This window comes from Lithobates pipiens, unplaced genomic scaffold (genome assembly GCF_037356315.1).
Source record: "Lithobates pipiens isolate NorthernLeopardFrog02 unplaced genomic scaffold, aLitPip1_a1.2 Scaffold_23, whole genome shotgun sequence".
NCBI classification, from domain to species: Eukaryota; Metazoa; Chordata; class Amphibia; order Anura; family Ranidae; genus Lithobates; species Lithobates pipiens.
Window position 1 is genome coordinate 8,160,244 of NW_027507785.1, and position 21,040 is coordinate 8,181,283.

Consider the following 21,040-nt stretch of genomic DNA (forward strand, 5'->3'; position numbering starts at 1 on the left):
TTTTCCGCTTCCACTGGCCACTCCGGACCCCCCTAAAGTCTGAAAGGACAATAAACTGGCCCTTTGTTTAGAAAGTTTGGAGACCCCTGATATACAGTATATGGTTCAAAGGAAAGGTCTGGCCATGGGGTGGAAATGACAACACCAAGGGGTGGAAATGACAACACCATGGGGTAGAAATGACAACACCATGGGGTGGAAATGACAACACCATGGGGTGGAAATGACAACACCATTGGGTGGAAATGACAACACCATGGGGTGGAAATGACAACACCATGGGGTGGAAATGACAACACCAAGGGGTGGAAATGACAACAACATGGGGTGGATATGACAACACCATGCGGTGGAAATGACAACACCATGGGGTAGAAATGACAACACCATGGGGTAGAAATGACAACACCATGGGGTAGAAATGACAACACCATGGGGTAGAAATGACAACACCATGGGGTAGAAATGACAACACCATGCGGTGGAAATGACAACACCATGGGGTAGAAATGACAACACCATGGGGTGGAAATCACAACGCCAGATTTAGGCAATCAGGTGGTATGTTGATGCTTCCAGGTGTTCCTTTTTCCCTTTAAGTCAGGGGTCTCCAAACGTTCTGAACAAAGAGCCACTTTTGTTGTCTTTCAGACTCTCTGGGGGCCAGAATGTGGCCAAGTGTGAGTAGAAAATGCTTCGGCATCAATGGGAGCATACAATGCCCCGTCATTGGCATTAGTGGGAGGAATAGTGACCCATCAATGGTGTCAGTGGGAGGAATAGTGCCCCATTATTGGCATTAGTGGGAGGAATAGTGACCCATCAGTGGTGTCAGTGGGAAGACTAGTGCCCCATTATTGGTATTAGTGGGAGGAATAGTGCCCCATCAGAGGAATGGTGCTCCATTGTTGGTATCACTTTAAGAAATACTCCCTTGTATTGGGAGGTTGAATAGTGCCAATTGTTGGTATCAGGAGAAGGAATAATGCCCTATCATGGGTGTCAGATGGAGGAATGGTGCTCCATTGTTTGTGACAGTCTGAAGAATAGTCCCATAGTATTAGGAGGTGGAATAGTGCCCCATTGTTGGTATCAGGGGAAAGAATAGTGCCCCATAATTGGTGTCAGTGGGAGGAATGGTGCTCCATTGTTGGTGTCAGTCTGAGGAATAGTCCCTTTGTATTAGGAGGTGAAATGGTGCCAAATGTTTGGTATCAGGGGAAAGAATAGTGCCCCATCATTGGTGTCAGTGGGAGGAAAGGTGCCCCATTGTTGTTATCAGGGGAAGGAATAGTGCCCCTTCATTAGTGTCAGTGGGATGAATGGTTCTCCATTGTTGGTGTCAGTCTGAGGAATAAACTGAGGACTAGTCCCTTGTATTAAGGTGTGGAATATCAGGGGTATCAGGGGAAGGCATAGTGCCCCTTCATTGGTGGCAGTGGAAGGAATGGTGTCCCACTGTAGGTGTCCAAGGCCCAGATAAAGGCAAACAAAGAGCTGCATTTGGTCCCCAGGCTGCAGTTTGGAGACCACTACTTTGAGGACTTCATTTCGATAATATATTCTCATGTTGGGTGAAGCATGCTCAGTAATGTGTCAGTCTACCTCTTCCAGGTATTTATTCCCTCTCAAAGAGATTGCAGTACTCCCCCGACAATGCCTTCATCTGCTTTTCTCTCCAGAAGGACGGAGCCATCTTTGAGCTGCCATCATCCAGGGTCACTATCAACTTCTCGAGCTCAGCTGCTGGCTCAGAGATGATGCAATCTGCACAGGTCTTGGCTGTCTTCACAGAAGTCTGACACAGATCAGCCCCTGCTGCAGCTTCTCACCTTGTGACTTGTTACAATGTTGCAGTCTGATCAGTGGAGGAGAGGAGACTGAGGAAATGCTTCCTCCTGCCTGCAGCAGACTGATGACATCACTTCAGCCTAGGCAGAGTCACCGTGGCTCGAGCAGGGCTTTTTTTTAATGGTAAAAAGTAGAGGTTTAATTAAAAAATGAGAACTAGCTTCAATTGGTAGGGCTTTCAGAAAATTCACCGACCCGCTGAATTCCTTATAAGGGCTTTTCTTACCCATTTTTATTAAAAGAAAGTTTAAGAAAAGACAAAATGTATTTGTTTCCCTTGCAGGGGTTTTCAGCATTTATCTTCCTCCCAACCAACAACCCATCCATCCGTCCACCCAACCAATCACCCATCTATCTGTCTACCCACCCACCTACCCATCCATCCACCGATATTGGTGGTCAATAGGAAGAATATCCCCCCTTAAAGTGGTGTTCAGAATGTCACCCTTATGCCGCGTACACACGATCTGACTTTTCCGGTGGACTAGGTCCAGTGGAAATCACCCATCCATCCATCCATCCACCCAAACACACACCCACCTACCCATCCATCTGTCCTATCCATCCATCTGTCCACCCACCCATCCAACCAACCAACCAACCATCTATCCACACAAAAAATCATCCATCCATCCATTCCACAATTCACCCAAACACCCACCCACCTACCCATCCATCTGTCCACCCACCTTTCCAACCAACCAACCAACCAACCAACCAACCAACCAACCAACCATCCATCCATCCACACAACAAATCATCCATCCGTCCATCCATTCAACTGCCCAAACATCCACCGACCTACCCATTCATCTATCCACCCACCCAACCAACCAACCACCCATACATCCATTCACCCAACCAATCACCCATCCATCCATCCATCCATCCATCCATCCATCCATCCATCCATCCACCCAACCAATCACCCATCCATCAATCCACCCAAACACACACCCACCTCCCCATCCATCTTTCCACCCACCCATCCATCCATCCATCCATCCATCTGTCCACCCACCCATCCAACCAACCAACCAACCATCCATCTGTCCACACAACAAATCATCCATCCATCCATTCCACAATTTACCCAAACACCCGCCCACCTACCCATCCATCTGTCCACCCACCCTTCCAACCAACCAACCAACCATCCATCCGTCCACACAACAAATCATCCATCCGTCCATCCATTCAACCATTTACCCAAACACCCACCGATCTACCCATTCATCTATCCACCCACCCAACCAATCAACCACCCATCCATCCATTCGCCCAACTAACCACCCATCTATCCATTCACCCAACCAATCACCCATCCATCCAACCACCCAAACACACACCCACCTCCCCATCCATCTGTCCACCCACCCTTCCAACCAACCAACCGTCCATCCGTCCACACAACAATTCATCCATCTGTTCATCCATTCAACCATTCACCCAAACACCCACCAACCTATCCATTCATCTATCCACCCACCCAACCAACCACCCATCCATCCATTTGCCCAACTAACCTCCCATCCATCCATTCACCCAACCAATCACCAATCCATCCATCCATCCATCCACCCAAACCCACACCCACCTTCCCATCCATCTGTCCACCCACCCATCCAACCAACTAACCAACCATCCATCCGACCACACATCAAATCATCCATCCATCCATTCAACCATTCACCCAAACACCCACCAACCTATCCATTCATCTATCCACCCACCCAACCAACCACCCATCCATCCATTTGCCCAACTAACCTCCCATCCATCCATTCACCCAACCAATCACCAATCCATCCATCCATCCACCCACACCCACCTTCCCATCCATCTGTCCACCCACCCATCCAACCAACTAACCAACCATCCATCCGACCACACAACAAATTATCCATCCATCCATTCAACCATTCACCCAAACACCCACTGACCTACCCATTCATCTATCCACCCACCCAACCACCCATCCATCCATTCACCCAACTAACCACCTATCCATTCATTCACCCAAACACCCACCCACCTACATCCATCTACCTACCCAACCACCCACTCATTCCTCCACCCACCCACCCATCCACTAATCGACCCACCCTTCCATCCATTGGTATTTCAGTCCAAAATTTGATACCATCCCAGCGAGTATCCGTATACAGTAAGGGATACATTGTATAAGGAAAATTCAGGTTTATTAGACAGACGTGTTCTTGGTGATATGAATCACATATTCACGTGTTCTCCTTCCCTCGTAGCTCAGACCTCAGTCTGCTTCTCCTAGCTGACGGCTACTTTGTGTTTCTCCGCTGATGTACGAAAAAATAATTAAAATGAATTATCGTTGGCGGCGTCACGCTCTTACCTTCGAATGAGGCGAGAATCCATCACAAATATGAATTTGGGAACATGAAAGCAGACAAATTACTCCGAGCTGAAATTATCAGGGAGGCACCTGGTAATGGAGACGTGGTGCTCCCGGTCTGCACTGTAAACCGTTTTATCAGTGGATTAAATGCTGCCTGTCATAACGTGGCGGGGTGACATTTTAATAACCTTTCCGAGTGATTAAATTTCCCTTCATTCGGAAGCCAAATATCAGCTATTACCAAACACTTAGCAGACAAGGCGAAATTGATGCTCCCTGTAACAGAGACGCCACCACTTCAAGTAAGAAAAATAATGTAGTGTGATATTGCGCATGTTAGCACTATAGAAGGGTGTAACAAAATGGTACGTTCTAACAGTGGTCTATAGACCAGAGATATACTAAATATAGAGCCATTCATCCAACTGTCCATCCAGAACATCTGGTTTATAGAACAGATCCATCCTAAATATAATACTATTTATCCATCTGTCCATCCAGAGCCTTTGGTTTATAGACCAGATCCATCCTAAATATAATACTATTTATCCAACTGTCCATCCAGAACCTCTGGTTTATAGACCGGATACATCCCAACTATAGAGCTATTCATCCAACTGTCCATCCAGAACCTCTGGTTTATAGACCAGATACATCCTACATGTAGAACCATTTATCCACCTGTACATCCAGAGCCTCTGGTCTGATACATTCTAAATATAGAGCGATTCATACAACTGTACACCCAGAGCCTCTGATTTATAGACCAAATAAATCCTAAATATAGAAACATTTATCCAACTGTACACCCAGAGCCTCTGGTTTATAGACCAAATATATCCTAAATATAGAACCCTTTATCCAACTGTACAACCAGAGCACCTGGTTTGTAGACCAAATACATCCTAAATATAGAACCATTTATCCAACTGTACAACCAGAGCACCTGGTTTGTAGACCAAATACATCCTAAATATAGAACCATTTATCCAACTGTACATCCAGAGCCTCTGGTTTGTAGACCAAATACATCCTAAATATAGAACCATTTATCCAATCGTACACCCAGAGCCTCTGGTTTATAGACCAAATAAATCCTAAATATAGAAACATTTATCCAACTGTACACCTAGAGCCTCTGATTTATAGACCAAATACATCCTAAATATACAGTAGAACCCTTTATCCAACTGTACAACCAGAGCCTCTGGTTTGTAGACCAAATACATCCTAAATATAGAACCATTTATCCAATCGTACACCCAGAGCCTCTGGTTTATAGACCAAATACATCCTAAATATAGAACCCTTTATCCAATTGTACACCCAGAGCCTCGGATTTGTAGACCAAATACATCCTAAATATAGAACCCTTTATTCAACTGTACACCCAGAGCCTCTGGTTTATAGACCAGATACATTCTAAATCTAAAACCATTTATCCAACTGTACACCCAGAGCCTCTGGTTTATAGAGTGGATACATCCTAAATATAGAGCCATTCATCCTAAATATAGAGCCACCCATCCAACTGTCCATCCAGAGCCTCTGATTTGTAGATTGGATACATCCTAAATATAGAACCATTTATCCAACTGTGTAACCAGAGCCTCTGGTCTGATACATTATGAAAATAGAGCCATTTACTCAACTATACACCCAGAGCCTCTGGTTTATAGACCAGATACATCCTAACTGTAGAACCATTCATCCAACCGATCATCCAGAGCCTCTGGTTTATAGAAAAGATACATCCTAAATATAGATCTATTTATCCAACTGTCCATTCAGACCCTTTGGTTTATAGACCAGCTAACATCCTAAATATAGAACTGTTTATCCAACTGTCCATTCAGAGTCGCTGGTCTCATGCATCCTAAATATAGAGCCATTGGTAGCCATGAGAGGTATTTTAGCTGTCCCAGGGAGGAGGTGCAGAGGGCAGAGCCTAGGGGGACATCTGCAGAAAAAGAAAGAAGAGAGGAGGAGATAGAGAGGTAGCAACACTGAAGGTGTGCTGACATAGGTAGGAGGAGAACCAGGAAAGAGCATGGAGGCCAAGGGAGTGGTTGTAGCAGTTAGTACCTCCATAGTGAGTTTTAGAAGGACAATTTCTGGGGAGTGTTGGGGGTGGAAGCCAGATTGTAAGGGGTCGAGAAGGTTATCAATGAGGGAGCAGCTCAGGCAGTTGTAGACAAGAAGATTGGAGGTAAGCAGAAGCAAGGGTCTTATAGGCGAGGAGAAGTCTTTGGGGTGTTAGATTTAACAGGGATGTTGAAATCATCATGAATTATATTGAGTGTTTCAGAGGGGAGAAAGTATGCTTGCCAGGCATTTAATTCATCAAGGAAGCATTAAGCCGGTCCAGTAGGCCAAAGTAACGCAGCAATCCTTAGAGAAAAGAGAGGTCACAGTGACCTTCAAAAGAGGAGATAGAGAGGGAGATGTAGAAAGAATTTGAAGGGTACTTTGTGGGGATAGAAGGAGACCAACGCCACCTCCCTTTCATCTGCTGGGTCATAGTGCGTGAGTCCAGTGGAGGCCACCATGGGAGAGGGCAGCTGGAGAGGTAGATACAGATTCCTGAATCCGGGTTGCGGTAATAGTAATAGTTGAAGATAAAATGGACCAAGGTGAGCTTATTACAGACAGGATGGGCATTTCAGAGGGCATATTAAAAGTAGGGGCTGGTTCTTGGACACAAGGGAATAAAAATTAGAGTGTGAGGATTGCAGCTGCCAAAGGAAGGAGAGTACCGGATGTGGGGGTGAAAGTTAGATGGTGGAGGGCCAGGGTTAGGGAATATATACCCAGAAATTAGGAGAAGCAGGAGGGGAGAGAGGTAAAATTGGAGCATGATTTATGCAGGGGCATTTCTCTCAGTGTCTTGGAGGTTATGGCTTGAATTGTGCTGAAAGAGCAGGAGGTGATGAGTAGAGTAATAGGGAGAGGGGAATAAAAGTGAGTTGGAGAGGGTGGATAAAGGGATGAGAATTTGAGAAGGCGCTATAGTCCAAAGTAGCTTTTCATGACCTTTATACTCTAGAGCAACTAATTTTCAGGTCTCGGTTAACCCTTACTGAAATCAATTAATCTGGCAGGTATAGGAAAAATGCCAGTAGGAAGAATAAAACATTTATAGTGGTGGTCAGATGGATGTCTCCCTTACAGACAACTTAAAAGATCATTGGTGTTGTGCTGCTATGCTGCTTTGCCAAGTGATGTTGTCCTTGAACTATGCAGGCACAATCCAAAGGGAGGTCAATCAGCCACAGCCCAAGCAACCCTTGGCAACCTCTAGAGCAGCCTGCACCCGACACCCTCCTTCCTTTGGCAAATGCAACCATAGGGTTTCATTTAACCAAGCACGAGTTATTCGTGTGAAACCAGTCTACCAATGTTCCTGTAACGTCCTTTGCCACCTTGACAATAAAGTATCTACTCTACAGAAGTTCTTCCTTCCATGGTGTGCGACCAATCTTCTTTTTCTTCAATTACTATTGACGGCGGTGAGCCGGGGTCAGCACCCACAAGGAAATCTTTATCCACAGTCTGAAGCGTGTTACACTCTTTCTGGACTTTCACGTAACCTGGTTGAGGAACCCTGCTCTAGAGAACCCCCATGCTTTTCAGGGAACCCTGGTTGAGAAAACCTGCTCTAGACGAATCCTAAGGTTCCACAGAACCCTGGTTGATGAACCCTGCTCTAGAGGAACCCTAGGGTTTTCACGGTTTCCCTGGTTGAGAAAACCTGCTCTAGACGAACCCTAGGGTTCCACAGAACCTTGGTTGAGAAACCCTGCTCTAGATGAACCCTAGGGTTCCACAGAACCCTGGTTGAGAAACCCTAATCTAGACGAACCCTAGGGTTCCACAGAACCCTGGTTGAGAAACCCTTCTCTAGACGAACCCTAGCGCTCCACAGAACCCTGGTTGAGAAACCCTTCTCTAGACGAACCCTAGGGCTCCACAGAACCCTGGTTGAGAAACCCTTCTCTAGACGAACCCTAGGGTTCCACAGAACCCTGGTTGAGAAACCCTTCTCTAGACGAACCCTAGGGTTCCACAGAACCCTGGTTGAGAAACCCTTCTCTAGAAGAACCCTAGGGTTCCACAGAACCCTGGTTGAGAAACCCTGCTCTAGAGGACCCCTAGGGTTCCACCGAACCCTTAAAAAGGAAGGAATGGCGTAAAGACGGGTACAAACACTGCGTTTTGGAACTAATGACAATACATGAAGGAACACATTTTAAATAAAGGGCTATGTACAGTATATAATATATTCTATAAAAAAAATAGATCAGCCTAAAAAGAACAGAGTCCCTGTATAAAAAAGAAGTCCATATGTAAGAATAAAACAGTAAAACAGTAGGACTGATGGCAGCTCCCTTGAGTGTGAAGCAGACTCTGGAAGGCAAGGAAAAAAGAACAAAAAAGGGGTGCCTGCTAAGTGCAATATGTTTAAAACGACAATTTATTAATAGTATAATCAGCGAAATGGCTACACACATGATAGTAGTGAGAAACAGGCATGGGTGTATCTCAATATGCCCAACAGAACGCAGGTCGGCTGGCTCCATCCTCTGGATCCCCCGCATCATCCAGGATCAGTTCAGAGCACTGGGACCACGCTCAGGACGTATCCCCAGACTACAGAGTGACCGCACACCCCATATTGAGCTACACACATGCTTGTTTCTCACTACTGTCATGTGAGTAGCCATTTGGCTGATTATACTATTAATAAATCATCATTTTAAACATATTTCACTTAGTAGGTGCCCCTTTTTGTTCTTTTCCCACAGAACCCTGATTGCAAAACCTCTCTGTAGAGGAACCCTAGGGTTTAAGGAAACCCTGGTTGAGAGACCCCACTCTAGGGGAACCCTAGGGATTCTTGGAACCCTGGTTGAGAAACCTTCCTCTAGAGGAACCCTAGGGTTTCATGGTACCCTGGTTGAGAAACCCTTCTCTAGAGGAACTGTAGGGTTTTATGGAACCCTGGTTGAGGAATCCTGCTCTAGAGGAACTGTAGGGTTTTATGGAACCCTGGTTGAGGAATCCTGCTCTAGAGGAACTGTAGGGTTTTATAGAACCCTGGTTGAGGAATCCTGCTCTAGAGGAACTGTAGGGTTTTATGGAACCCTGGTTGAGGAATCCTGCTCTAGAGGAACTGTAGGGTTTTATACAACACTGGTTGAGGAATCCTGCTCTAGAGGAACTGTAGGGTTTTACGGAACCCTGGTTGAGGAATCCTGCTCTAGAGAAACTGTAGGTTTTTATAGAACCCTGGTTGAGGAATCCTGCTCTAGAGGAACTGTAGGGTTTTATAGAACCCTGGTTGAGGAATCCTGCTCTAGAGGAACTGTAGGGTTTTATGGAACCCTGGTTGAGAAATCCTGCTCTAGAGGAACTGTAGGGTTTTATGGAACCCTGGTTGAGAAATCCTGCTCTAGAGGAACTGTAGGGTTTTATGGAACCCTGGTTGAGGAATCCTGCTCTAGAGGAACTGTAGGGTTTTATAGAACCCTGGTTGAGGAATCCTGCTCTAGAGGAACTGTAGGGTTTTATGGAACCCTGGTTGAGGAATCCTGCTCTAGAGGAACTGTAGGGTTTTATACAACACTGGTTGAGGAATCCTGCTCTAGAGGAACTGTAGGGTTTTATGGAACCCTGGTTGAGGAATCCTGCTCTAGAGGAACTGTAGGGTTTTACGGAACCCTGGTTGAGGAATCCTGCTCTAGAGAAACTGTAGGTTTTTATAGAACCCTGGTTGAGGAATCCTGCTCTAGAGGAACTGTAGGGTTTTATAGAACCCTGGTTGAGGAATCCAGCTCTAGAGGAACTGTAGGGTTTTATGGAACCCTGGTTGAGAAATCCTGCTCTAGAGGAACTGTAGGGTTTTATGGAACCCTGGTTGAGAAATCCTGCTCTAGAGGAACTGTAGGGTTTTATGGAACCCTGGTTGAGGAATCCTGCTCTAGAGGAACTGTAGGGTTTTATGGAACCCTGGTTGAGAAATCCTGCTCTAGAGGAACTGTAGGGTTTTATGGAACCCTGGTTGAGAAATCCTGCTCTAGAGGAACTGTTGGGTTTTATAGAACCCTGGTTGAGGAATCCTGCTCTAGAGGAACTGTAGGGTTTTATGGGACCCTGGTTGAGAAATCCTGCTCTAGAGGAACCCTAGTTAAGAAACTCTGGTTGAGAATGGGTGGTCCAAAGGAAAGTTGGAGCAAACATATTGGAGGGTGGAAAGAGTAGGAAGCAGACTCAGAGAGAGCTTTGTAGATTAAAAGGGTGCACTTGAAGACTGCCTGGAGTGGGGCATTGTTGTTTGTAGTTGTTTTCTTAGTTGTGCCTCAGTTAAAGTGCCGTGTTAAAGTGGCACACACTTATGCAAGGCTGGCACCTTCCATGAATAGACTGTGAACTTTCATAAAACCAAAGATAATATATTTAAATTTGATCACTGTGGTCATAATTCAGAAATTGTTTTATTCTTTATTATTGGTAGAGATAAACGATTGAATTCCTTTATAGACCGATGATCGCAACGCAGAGCCCATATTACCAATGTTATTCACACTGGAGTTATCCTTGAAAATAATAAAAAAAAAAAAGAAAAAAAAATACATTGAACATCTTCCAACCCAATATTAATATCCGACGGCGCGCAGTAACGGTGAACTTTTCAGACCTGACGCGCGGTATAAGAAAGCGGCTTATTAGAGTACGTTGTTTGTTCTAGGTTTGGCGCAGCTTCCTACCACCGCGCCTTATTGGAAACCTTCACTTTGATATTTGCTTCCACCAGAACAGACATTAGTTATTGTGTCTCGGGTGTAATCAGCCCACCGCGACGCAGGCTTTTTTTTTTTTTTTTGATGGGTTGATTCCAATGCATGCCAGAGCGTCGGATGTAATGAGATTCTGGAGAAGCAGCAGCAACTTCATTTAAATATAGTGGAAATCTGTTCTTAGAACTTAATAAAATAAAGTAGAAAAAATAAAGTAGAACAGAATAACCGGCACTGACTTGAGCGTGCTGGGAATTTTATTTTTTATTTATTTTTTCATTTCCTGACAGGTCACAATATACAGCTACAGGCAGGGGTGGACTGACCATTCGGGCACTGCCCAAGGGCCCCATGCCACTAAGGGGCTCCATCAGGGTTGACAGCCTCAATAAAACCAGGGATGGAATGTAAAAATCTGTGGTTTTTTTTTAAATTCCAAGATTATAGCTCCCCCGCCTCTCCAGTACATTTTTAGTGTGTGTATTCTGTGCGTGTATACTGTGTGTCTGTGTGTGTATACTGTATGTGTGTGTGTATACTGTGCGGCCCCATAATCTATTGCCTGGGGGCCCCATAATCTCCTATTGCCTGGGGGCCCCATAATCTCCTTTTGCCTGGGGGGCCCATAATCTCCTTTTGCCTGGGGGCCCCATAATCTCCTATTGCCTTGGGGCCCCATAATCTCCTTTTGCCTGGGGGACCCATAATCTCCTTTTTCCTGGGGGCCCCATAATCTCCTATTGCCTGGGGGCCCCATAATCTCCTATTGCCCGGGGGCCCCATAATCTCCTTTTGCCCGGGGGCCCCATAATCTCCTATTGCCCAGGGGCCCCATAATCTATTGCCTGGAGGCCCCATAATCTCCTATTGCCCGGGGGCCCCATAATCTCCTATTGCCTGGAGGCCCCATAATCTCCTATTGCCTGGGGGCCCCATAATCTCCTATTGCCGGGGGGCCACATAATCTCCTTTTGCCTGGGGCCCCCATAATCTGCTATTGCCTGGGGGCCCCATTATCTTCTCCTATTGCCCGGGGGCCCCATGAATTGTCAGTCCGCCCCTGGCTACAGGATCGTTTTTCAGCAAAGTTCCACCACTAAAAAGCCATCCTTGCGCCCCATTCGCTGACTTTGCCTAGGCTGAGGTTATGTGACCAGTCTGCTGCAGGCAGGAGGAAGCATTCCCTCAGTCTCCCCTCTCCCTGTGATCAGACTGTACATTGTAACTTTGTAGAAGGAGAAGGAAGCATTGCCTCAGCCTCTCCAGAAATCGGACTGTACATTGTAACTTTGTAGAAGGAGGAGGCAGCATTGCATCAGCCTCTCCAGAAATCGGACTGTACATTGTAACTTTGTAGAAGGAGGAGGCAGCATTCCCTCGGTCTCCCCTCTCCCTGTGATCAGACTGTACATTGTAACTTTGTTGCAAGTCGCAAGCATCAGGGGCTGATCTGTGTCAGAGATTTGTGAACACAGCCAAGAACTGGACAGCCACCAGGATTTACATGGTTGTGCCATCTCTGAGCTGGAATCTCAGCTCGGGAAGTAGATGGTGGCCTTGGATGCGCCTTAATAAATATGGTGCTATCCTTCTGGAGAGGAAATCGGATAAAGGCATTGTCGGGGGGAGTCCTGTCATCCCTGTGGGGGGTAATAATATCTGGAACAGTTAGACTGATACATTAAGGAGCATGCCGCACCAAACATGAAATAATATATCTGAGAACTTGGCCACGTTAAGCGAAAAACCCAATACATTCGGTCCTGCTTGGTGCAAGTCCTCCTCCTGCCAAGGGATCTCTATGCGCCCAAGCAGTGGCTGGCACCAGCCAGGGTGGTCCCTTGGTTTGTGCCAACCTTTCTTTCCACACATGGCACTGATCCTTCACACTGGATATACCCTGAGGAAGGATCTGCCAATGGTGAAGCACTACCAAACTTGAATACTCCTCAGGGGCGGGGTCACCTGAACAGGAAATCTTCCCGGGAGGGACACGGACTGTAATAAATAGCTTTTTAGAGGGTTCAGTCCCTTTTCCCCTTCTCATACCGGGCTGGATATATATAACAGAAGAACCATCACACTTACCTTTCCTGGAGCAAATGCTGCCCCCAGCTCCTTGCAATGCTACTAAACATATCCTTAGGTGGGGTAATTTGGTATTGTGAGCTCTGTTGGAAGGGCAGATCTGAGTTCGGCTGATTTTTCTCTTTGGCAGAGATCCCATGACCTAGACCCAGGGCCCGGGACAAGGGGTGGGCAGGAGGAGCGGCTGCCCCTGGCGCAATGGTTTATTGCAGGGGTAGGGGGGCACCCTGACCCTAACCCTAAGGGAAAGGGGGGGACGCAGTTTGGCTTCTTTGCCCTGGGCGCTGGGTGACCTTGTCCCGGCACTGCCTAGACCAGTGATGGTGCTCCCTCTGGCCACAGTCCAGCCCCCCCCCCCCCTTAAAGTTTTAAGGGCAGCAAACTAGCCATTGGTTTCAAAAATTTAGAAACCCCATTGTCTAGGTCAGTGATGGGGAACCTTGGCACCCCAGATGGAACTACATTTCCCATGATGCTCTGGCACTCTGCAGTGTAGTGGAGCATCATGGGAAATGTAGTTCCAAAACATCTGGGGTGCCAAGGTTCGCCATCACTGACCTAGACAATGAGGTCTCTAAACTTCTGAAACAAATGGCTAGTTTGCTGCCCTTAAAACTTTAGGAGGGGGGGGGGGGACTGTGGCCAGAGGGAGTAGAAAATGCCCTGGCATCGGTGGGAGGAAACAGTGCCATATCCTTGGTGGTCAGTAGAAGTAAAAATTCTACATCATTGGTGTCAGTGGGAGGAATAGTGCCCCATCATTGGTGTCACTGGGAGGAATAGTGCCCCATCATTGGTATCAGTGGGGGAGGAATAGTGCCCCATCATTGGTGTCAGTGGGGGGAATAGTGCCCCATCATTGGTGTCAGTGGGAGGAATAGTGCCCCATCATTAGTGTCACTGGGGGGAATAGTGCCCCATCATTGGTGTCAGGGGGAGGAATAGTGCCCCATCATTGGTGTCAGGGGGGGGAATAGTGCCCCATCATTGGTGTTAGTGAGAGGAATAGTGCCCCATCATTAGTGTCACTGGGAGGAATAGTGCCCCATCATTGGTGTCAGTGGGAGGAATAGTGCTCCATCATTGGTGTCAGTGGAAGGAATAGTGCCCCATCATTGGTATCAGTGGGAGGAATAGTGCCCCATCATTGGTGTCAGTGGGAGGAATAGTGCCCCATCATTGGTGTCAGTGGGAGGAATAGTGCTCCATCATTGGTGTCAGTGGAAGGAATAGTGCCCCATCATTGGTATCAGTGGGAGGAATAGTGCCCCATCATTGGTATCAGTGGGAGGAATAGTGCCCCATCATTGGTGTCAGTGGGAGGAATAGTGCCCCATCATTGGTATCAGTGGGAGGAATAGTGCCCCATCATTGGTGTCAGTGGAAGGAATAGTGCCCCATCATTGGTGTCAACCTGTTCTGTAGAGAAATTCTTCTGAATTTGAGGTCTCTGTTCTCTCCGCAGATGATGTCTCCGTCCTGCTCCAGGAGATCATCACAGAAGCCAGGAACCTCAGCAACGCAGAGATGTACGTATGCCCCGTCCCCATACACAGCCATATATATCATAGATCAACACAGGATCTGATAGTGACCCTTCCTCCCAATAAAACTGTGTTTTGTATCAGCCCCAGTGATACATCAGCTCCACTTGATACATTCTCCAACACAACGCAGGGATGGTGGGAACCCCTCATAACGGGCACAGCGGGTGTACAGACCCGGGAACTCAGCACAGCGATGGTGGGAACCCCTCATAATGGGCACAGCGGGTGTACAGACCCGGGAACTCAGCACAGGGATGGTGGAAACCCCTCATAATGGGCACAGCAGGTGTACAGACCCGGGAACTCAGCACAGGGATAGTGGGAACCCCTCATAATGGGCACAGCGGGTGTACAGACCCGGGAACTCAGCACAGGGATAGTGGGAACCCCTCATAATGGGCACAGCGGGTGTACAGACCCGGGAACTCAGCACAGGGATGGTGGAAACCCCTCATAATGGGCACAGCGGGTGTACAGACCCGGGAACTCAGCACAGGGATGGTGGGAACCCCTCATAATGGGCACAGCGGGTGTACAGACCCGGGAACTGAGCACAGGGATGGTGGGAACCCCTCATAATGGGCACAGCGGGTGTACAGACCCGGGAACTCAGCACAGGGATGGTGGGAACCCCTCATAATGGGCACAGCGGGTGTACAGACCCGGGAACTCAGCACAGGGATGGTGGGAACCCCTCATAATGGGCACAGCGGGTGTACAGACCCGGGAACTGAGCACAGGGATGGTGGGAACCCCTCATAATGGGCACAGCGGGTGTACAGACCCGGGAACTGAGCACAGGGATGGTGGGAACCCCTCATAATGGGCACAGCGGGTGTACAGACCCGGGAACTCAGCACAGGGATGGTGGGAACCCCTCATAATGGGCATAGCAGGTGTACAGACCCGGGAACTGAGCACAGGGATGGTGGGAACCCCTCATAATGGGCACAGCGGGTGTACAGACCCGGGAACTGAGCACAGGGATGGTGGGAACCCCTCATAATGGGCACAGCGGGTGTACAGACCCGGGAACTCAGCACAGGGATGGTGGGAACCCCTCATAATGGGCATAGCAGGTGTACAGACCCGGGAACTGAGCACAGGGATGGTGGGAACCCCTCATAATGGGCACAGCGGGTGTACAGACCCGGGAACTGAGCACAGGGATGGTGGGAACCCCTCATAATGGGCACAGCGGGTGTACAGACCCGGGAACTCAGCACAGGGATGGTGGGAACCCCTCATAATGGGCATATGCTATCATATAATAATTCTGGAGTGATGCCAGTGCCGATAATGGGAAAAATTCCTTTTAAAAGAAGTTTGGTTTTTGTATGATCTCCTTCAGCATGTCCTCTTTTCTCCTCTCAGATGTTCGGTGTTCCTGCTGGAGAGAAACACCCATGAACTGGTAGCCAAAGTATTTGATGGAGGAGTCGTAGATGACGAGGTGAGAGGGAGAACGAGGAGTGAATGCTTCAACTAATGTGTGAATGTTACAATGATGCAATTAGAGATGAGTGAATGTTGCAGTTGGTGATGAATGAATGGTACAACTAATGATGAGTGAATGTTACAATGAAAGTGTCAGTAAAGTCTAATGACAAATATTCTTATCAATGCTCCCCTCCCCCATCCTCTATTCAGCCTGTATACATTTCTTGTTATAATCCCATCCAGTGTGGTCACATGATCCGGCCATTGTTGGTTCCCTGTGTCGGGGAGCGCTCAGCGATATCTGTGAATTCCCTGAGCCATGGTATCATCTGCCGCCTCCTATTGCTCCTCCCTTGTCGGTGCTCCCTCCTCTCCCCTGCAGCAGCCACTCTCATAGCTGTCAGACTACTGAGAATTGAGCGGAGCTCTCCTTTAAGTTGTTGCACTTTTCTTCCAGAGCTACGAGATCCGGATCCCGGCAGATCAGGGCATTGCCGGGCATGTGGCCACCACAGGGCAGATTCTCAACATCAAAGATGCGTATTCCCATCCTCTCTTCTACCGGGGTGTGGATGACAGCACCGGCTTCAGGACCAGGAATATCCTGTGTTTTCCTATTAAGAATGAGAACAACGGTGAGTGGAGGATGAGGATGACACAAGTCTGGGGGGGAGAGGCCTCCGGGCATATTAATTCTACTTTGATCCTCATACCGGCTTGATGTGTCTCAGGAGATTGCAACCCCAGAAATAATAATGGACTCCACCACTTTCCTAAAAACAATGACTGAGCGAGATCTCCTCCACATAATTCCCAGGATCCCTGACCACCCCAACAATCCTGATCACCCCAACACCCCTTATCACCCCAACAATCCTGACCACCCCAACAATCCTGATCACCCCAACACCCCTTATCACCCCAACAATCCTGACCACCCCAACAATCCTGATCACCCCAACACCCCTTATCACCCCAACAATCCTGACCACCCCAACAATCCTGATCACCCCAACACCCCTTATCACCCCAACAATCCTGACCACCCCAACACCCCTTATCACCCCAACAATCCTGACCACCCCAACGATCCTGATCACCCCAACACCCCTTATCACCCCAACAATCCTGATCATCCCAACGATCCTGATCACCCCAATGATCCTGATCATCCTAGTACCACTGATCACCCCAACAATCCTGATCACCCCAACACCCCTTATCACCCCAACAATCCTGACCACCCCAACAATCCTGATCACCCCAACACCCCTTATCACCCCAACACCCCTTATCACCCCAACAATCCTGATCACCCCAACAATCCTGATCACCCTAACAACCCTTATCACCCCAACAATCCTGATCACCCCAACAATCCTGATCACCCTAACAACCCTTATCACCCCAACAATCCTGATCACCCCAACAACCCTTATCACCCCAACAATCCTGATCACCCCAACAATCCTGATCACCCTAACAACCCTTATCACCCCAACAATCCTGATCACCCCAACAATCCTGATCACCCCAACACCCCTTATCACCCCAACAATCCTGACCACCCCAACAATCCTGATCACCCCAACAATCCTGATCACCCCAACACCCCTTATCACCCCAACAATCCTGACCACCCCAACGATCCTGACCACCCCAACACCCCTTATCACCCCAACACCCCTTATCACCCCAACAATCCTGATCATCCCAACGATCCTGATCACCCCAATGATCCTGATCATCCTAGTACCACTGATCACCCCAACAATCCTGATCATCCCAGTACCACTGATCACCCCAATGATCCTGACCACCCCAACATTCCTGACCACCCCAATGATCCTGACCACCCCAACAATCCTGATCACCCCAACAATCCTGATCACCCCAACATTCCTGATCACCCCAACAATCTTGACCACCCCAATGATCCTAACCACCCCAACAATCCTGATTACCCCAACAATCCTGATCACCCCAAGGATCCTGACCACCCCAGTGATCCTGATCACCCCAACAATCCTGATCACCCCAACAATCCTGACCACCCTAACAATCCTGATCACCCCAACATTCCTGACCACCCCAACATTCCTGACCACCCCAACGATCCTGATCACCCCAACGATCCTGACCACCCCAATGATCCTGATCACCCCAACAATACTGATCACCCTAACGATCCTGACCACCCCAACAATCCTGATCACCCCAACTATCCTGATCACCCCAACAATCCTGATCATCCCAGTACCACTGATTATCCCAGTTCCCTTGATCATCCCAACAGTCCTGATCATCCCAGTACCCCTGATCATCCCAGTTCCCCTGATCATCCCAGCAATCCTGATCATCCCAACGATCCTGATCACTCCAACGATTGTGATCACACCAAAGATCCTGATCATCCCAGTTCCCCTGATCATCCCAACAATCCTGATCATCCCAGTTCCCCTGATCATCCCAGTTCCCCTGATCATCCCAGTTCCCCTGATCATCCCAACAATCCTGATCATCCCAGTTCCCCTGATCATCCCAACAATCCTGATCATCCCAGTTCCCCTGATCATCCCAGCAATCCTGATCACCCCAACGATCCTGATCACCCCAACGATCCTGATCATCCCAGTTCCCCTGATCATCCCAACAATCCTGATCACCCCAACTATCCTGATCACCCCAACAATCCTGATAATCCCAGTACCACTGATCATCCCAGTTCCCTTGATCATCCCAACAGTCCTGATCATCCCAGTACCCCTGATCATCCCAGTTCCCCTGATCATCCTAACAATCCTGATCACCCCAACGATCCTGATCACCCCAACGATCCTGATCACCCCAACAATCCTGATCATCCCAGTACCCCTGATCATCCCAGTTTCCCTGATCATCCCAACAATCCTGATCATCCCAGCAATCCTGATCACTCCAACGATCCTGATCATCCCACTACCACTGATCATCCCAACAATCCTGATCATGCCAGTACCACTGACTATCCCAGTATCCATGATCATCCCAGTTTCCTTGATCACCCCAACGATCCTGATCATCCCAGCAATCCTGATCATCCCAACGATCCTGATCACCCCAACGATTGTGATCACACCAAAGATCCTGATCATCCCAGTTCCCCTGATCATCCCAACAATCCTGATCACCCCAACAATCCTGATCATCCCAGCAATCCTGATCACCCCAACGATCCTGATCACCCCAACAATCCTGCTCATCCCAACAATCCTGATCACCCCAACAATCCTGATCACCCCAACGATCCTGATCACCCCAACAATCCTGCTCATCCCAACAATCCTGATCACCCGAACAATCCTGATCACCCCAACACCCCTTATCACCCCAACAATCCTGACCACCCCAACGATCCTGACCACCCCAACACCCCTTATCACCCCAACACCCCTTATCACCCCAACAATCCTGATCATCCCAACGATCCTGATCACCCCAATGATCCTGATCATCCTAGTACCACTGATCACCCCAACAATCCTGATCATCCCAGTACCACTGATCACCCCAATGATCCTGACCACCCCAACATTCCTGACCACCCCAATGATCCTGACCACCCCAACAATCCTGATCACCCCAACAATCCTGATCACCCCAACATTCCTGATCACCCCAACAATCTTGACCACCCCAATGATCCTAACCACCCCAACAATCCTGATTACCCCAACAATCCTGATCACCCCAAGGATCCTGACCACCCCAGTGATCCTGATCACCCCAACAATCCTGATCACCCCAACAATCCTGACCACCCTAACAATCCTGATCACCCCAACATTCCTGACCACCCCAACATTCCTGACCACCCCAACGATCCTGATCACCCCAACGATCCTGACCACCCCAATGATCCTGATCACCCCAACAATACTGATCACCCCAACGATCCTGACCACCCCAACAATCCTGATCACCCCAACTATCCTGATCACCCCAACAATCCTGATCATCCCAGTACCACTGATTATCCCAGTTTCCTTGATCATCCCAACAGTCCTGATCATCCCAGTACCCCTGATCATCCCAGTTCCCCTGATCATCCCAGCAATCCTGATCATCCCAACGATCCTGATCACTCCAACGATTGTGATCACACCAAAGATCCTGATCATCCCAGTTCCCCTGATCATCCCAACAATCCTGATCATCCCAGTTCCCCTGATCATCCCAGTTCCCCTGATCATCCCAGCAATCCTGATCACCCCAACGATCCTGATCACCCCAACGATCCTGATCATCCCAGTTCCCCTGATCATCCCAACAATCCTGATCACCCCAACTATCCTGATCACCCCAACAATCCTGATAATCCCAGTACCCCTGATCATCCCAGTTCCCCTGATCATCCTAACAATCCTGATCACCCCAACGATCCTGATCACCCCAACGATCCTGATCACCCCAACAATCCTGATCATCCCAGTACCCCTGATCATCCCAGTTTCCCTGATCATCCCAACAATCCTGATCATCCCAGCAATCCTGATCACTCCAACGATCCTGATCATCCCACTACCACTGATCATCCCAACAATCCTGATCATGCCAGTACCACTGACTATCCCAGTATCCATGATCATCCCAGTTTCCTTGATCACCCCAACGATCCTGATCATCCCAGCAATCCTGATCATCCCAACGATCCTGATCACCCCAACGATTGTGATCACACCAAAGATCCTGATCATCCCAGTTCCCCTGATCATCCCAACAATCCTGATCATCCCAGTTCCCCTGATCATCCCAACAATCCTGATCACCCCAACAATCCTGATCATCCCAGCAATCCTGATCATCCCAGCAATCCTGATCATCCCAGCAATCCTGATCACCCCAACGATCCTGATCACCCCAACAATCCTGCTCATCCCAACAATCCTGATCACCCCAACAAT

The 21,040-nt window shown here is 48.3% G+C and overlaps 1 protein-coding gene across 3 annotated transcripts in view; it reads left to right on the top strand.

Annotated features, from left to right (window-relative positions):
• The window catches only part of PDE2A (phosphodiesterase 2A), a 910,752-nt gene that overhangs the window by 822,060 nt on the left and 67,652 nt on the right, over positions 1 to 21,040 (top strand). For all 3 annotated transcript variants that reach the window (XM_077451150.1, XM_077451151.1, XM_077451152.1), the window contains 3 exons: positions 14,576 to 14,639; positions 16,032 to 16,110; positions 16,555 to 16,732. In XM_077451150.1, the coding sequence (XP_077307276.1) occupies positions 14,576 to 14,639; positions 16,032 to 16,110; positions 16,555 to 16,732 (321 nt within the window). The remainder of the gene's footprint in view (positions 1 to 14,575; positions 14,640 to 16,031; positions 16,111 to 16,554; positions 16,733 to 21,040) is intronic.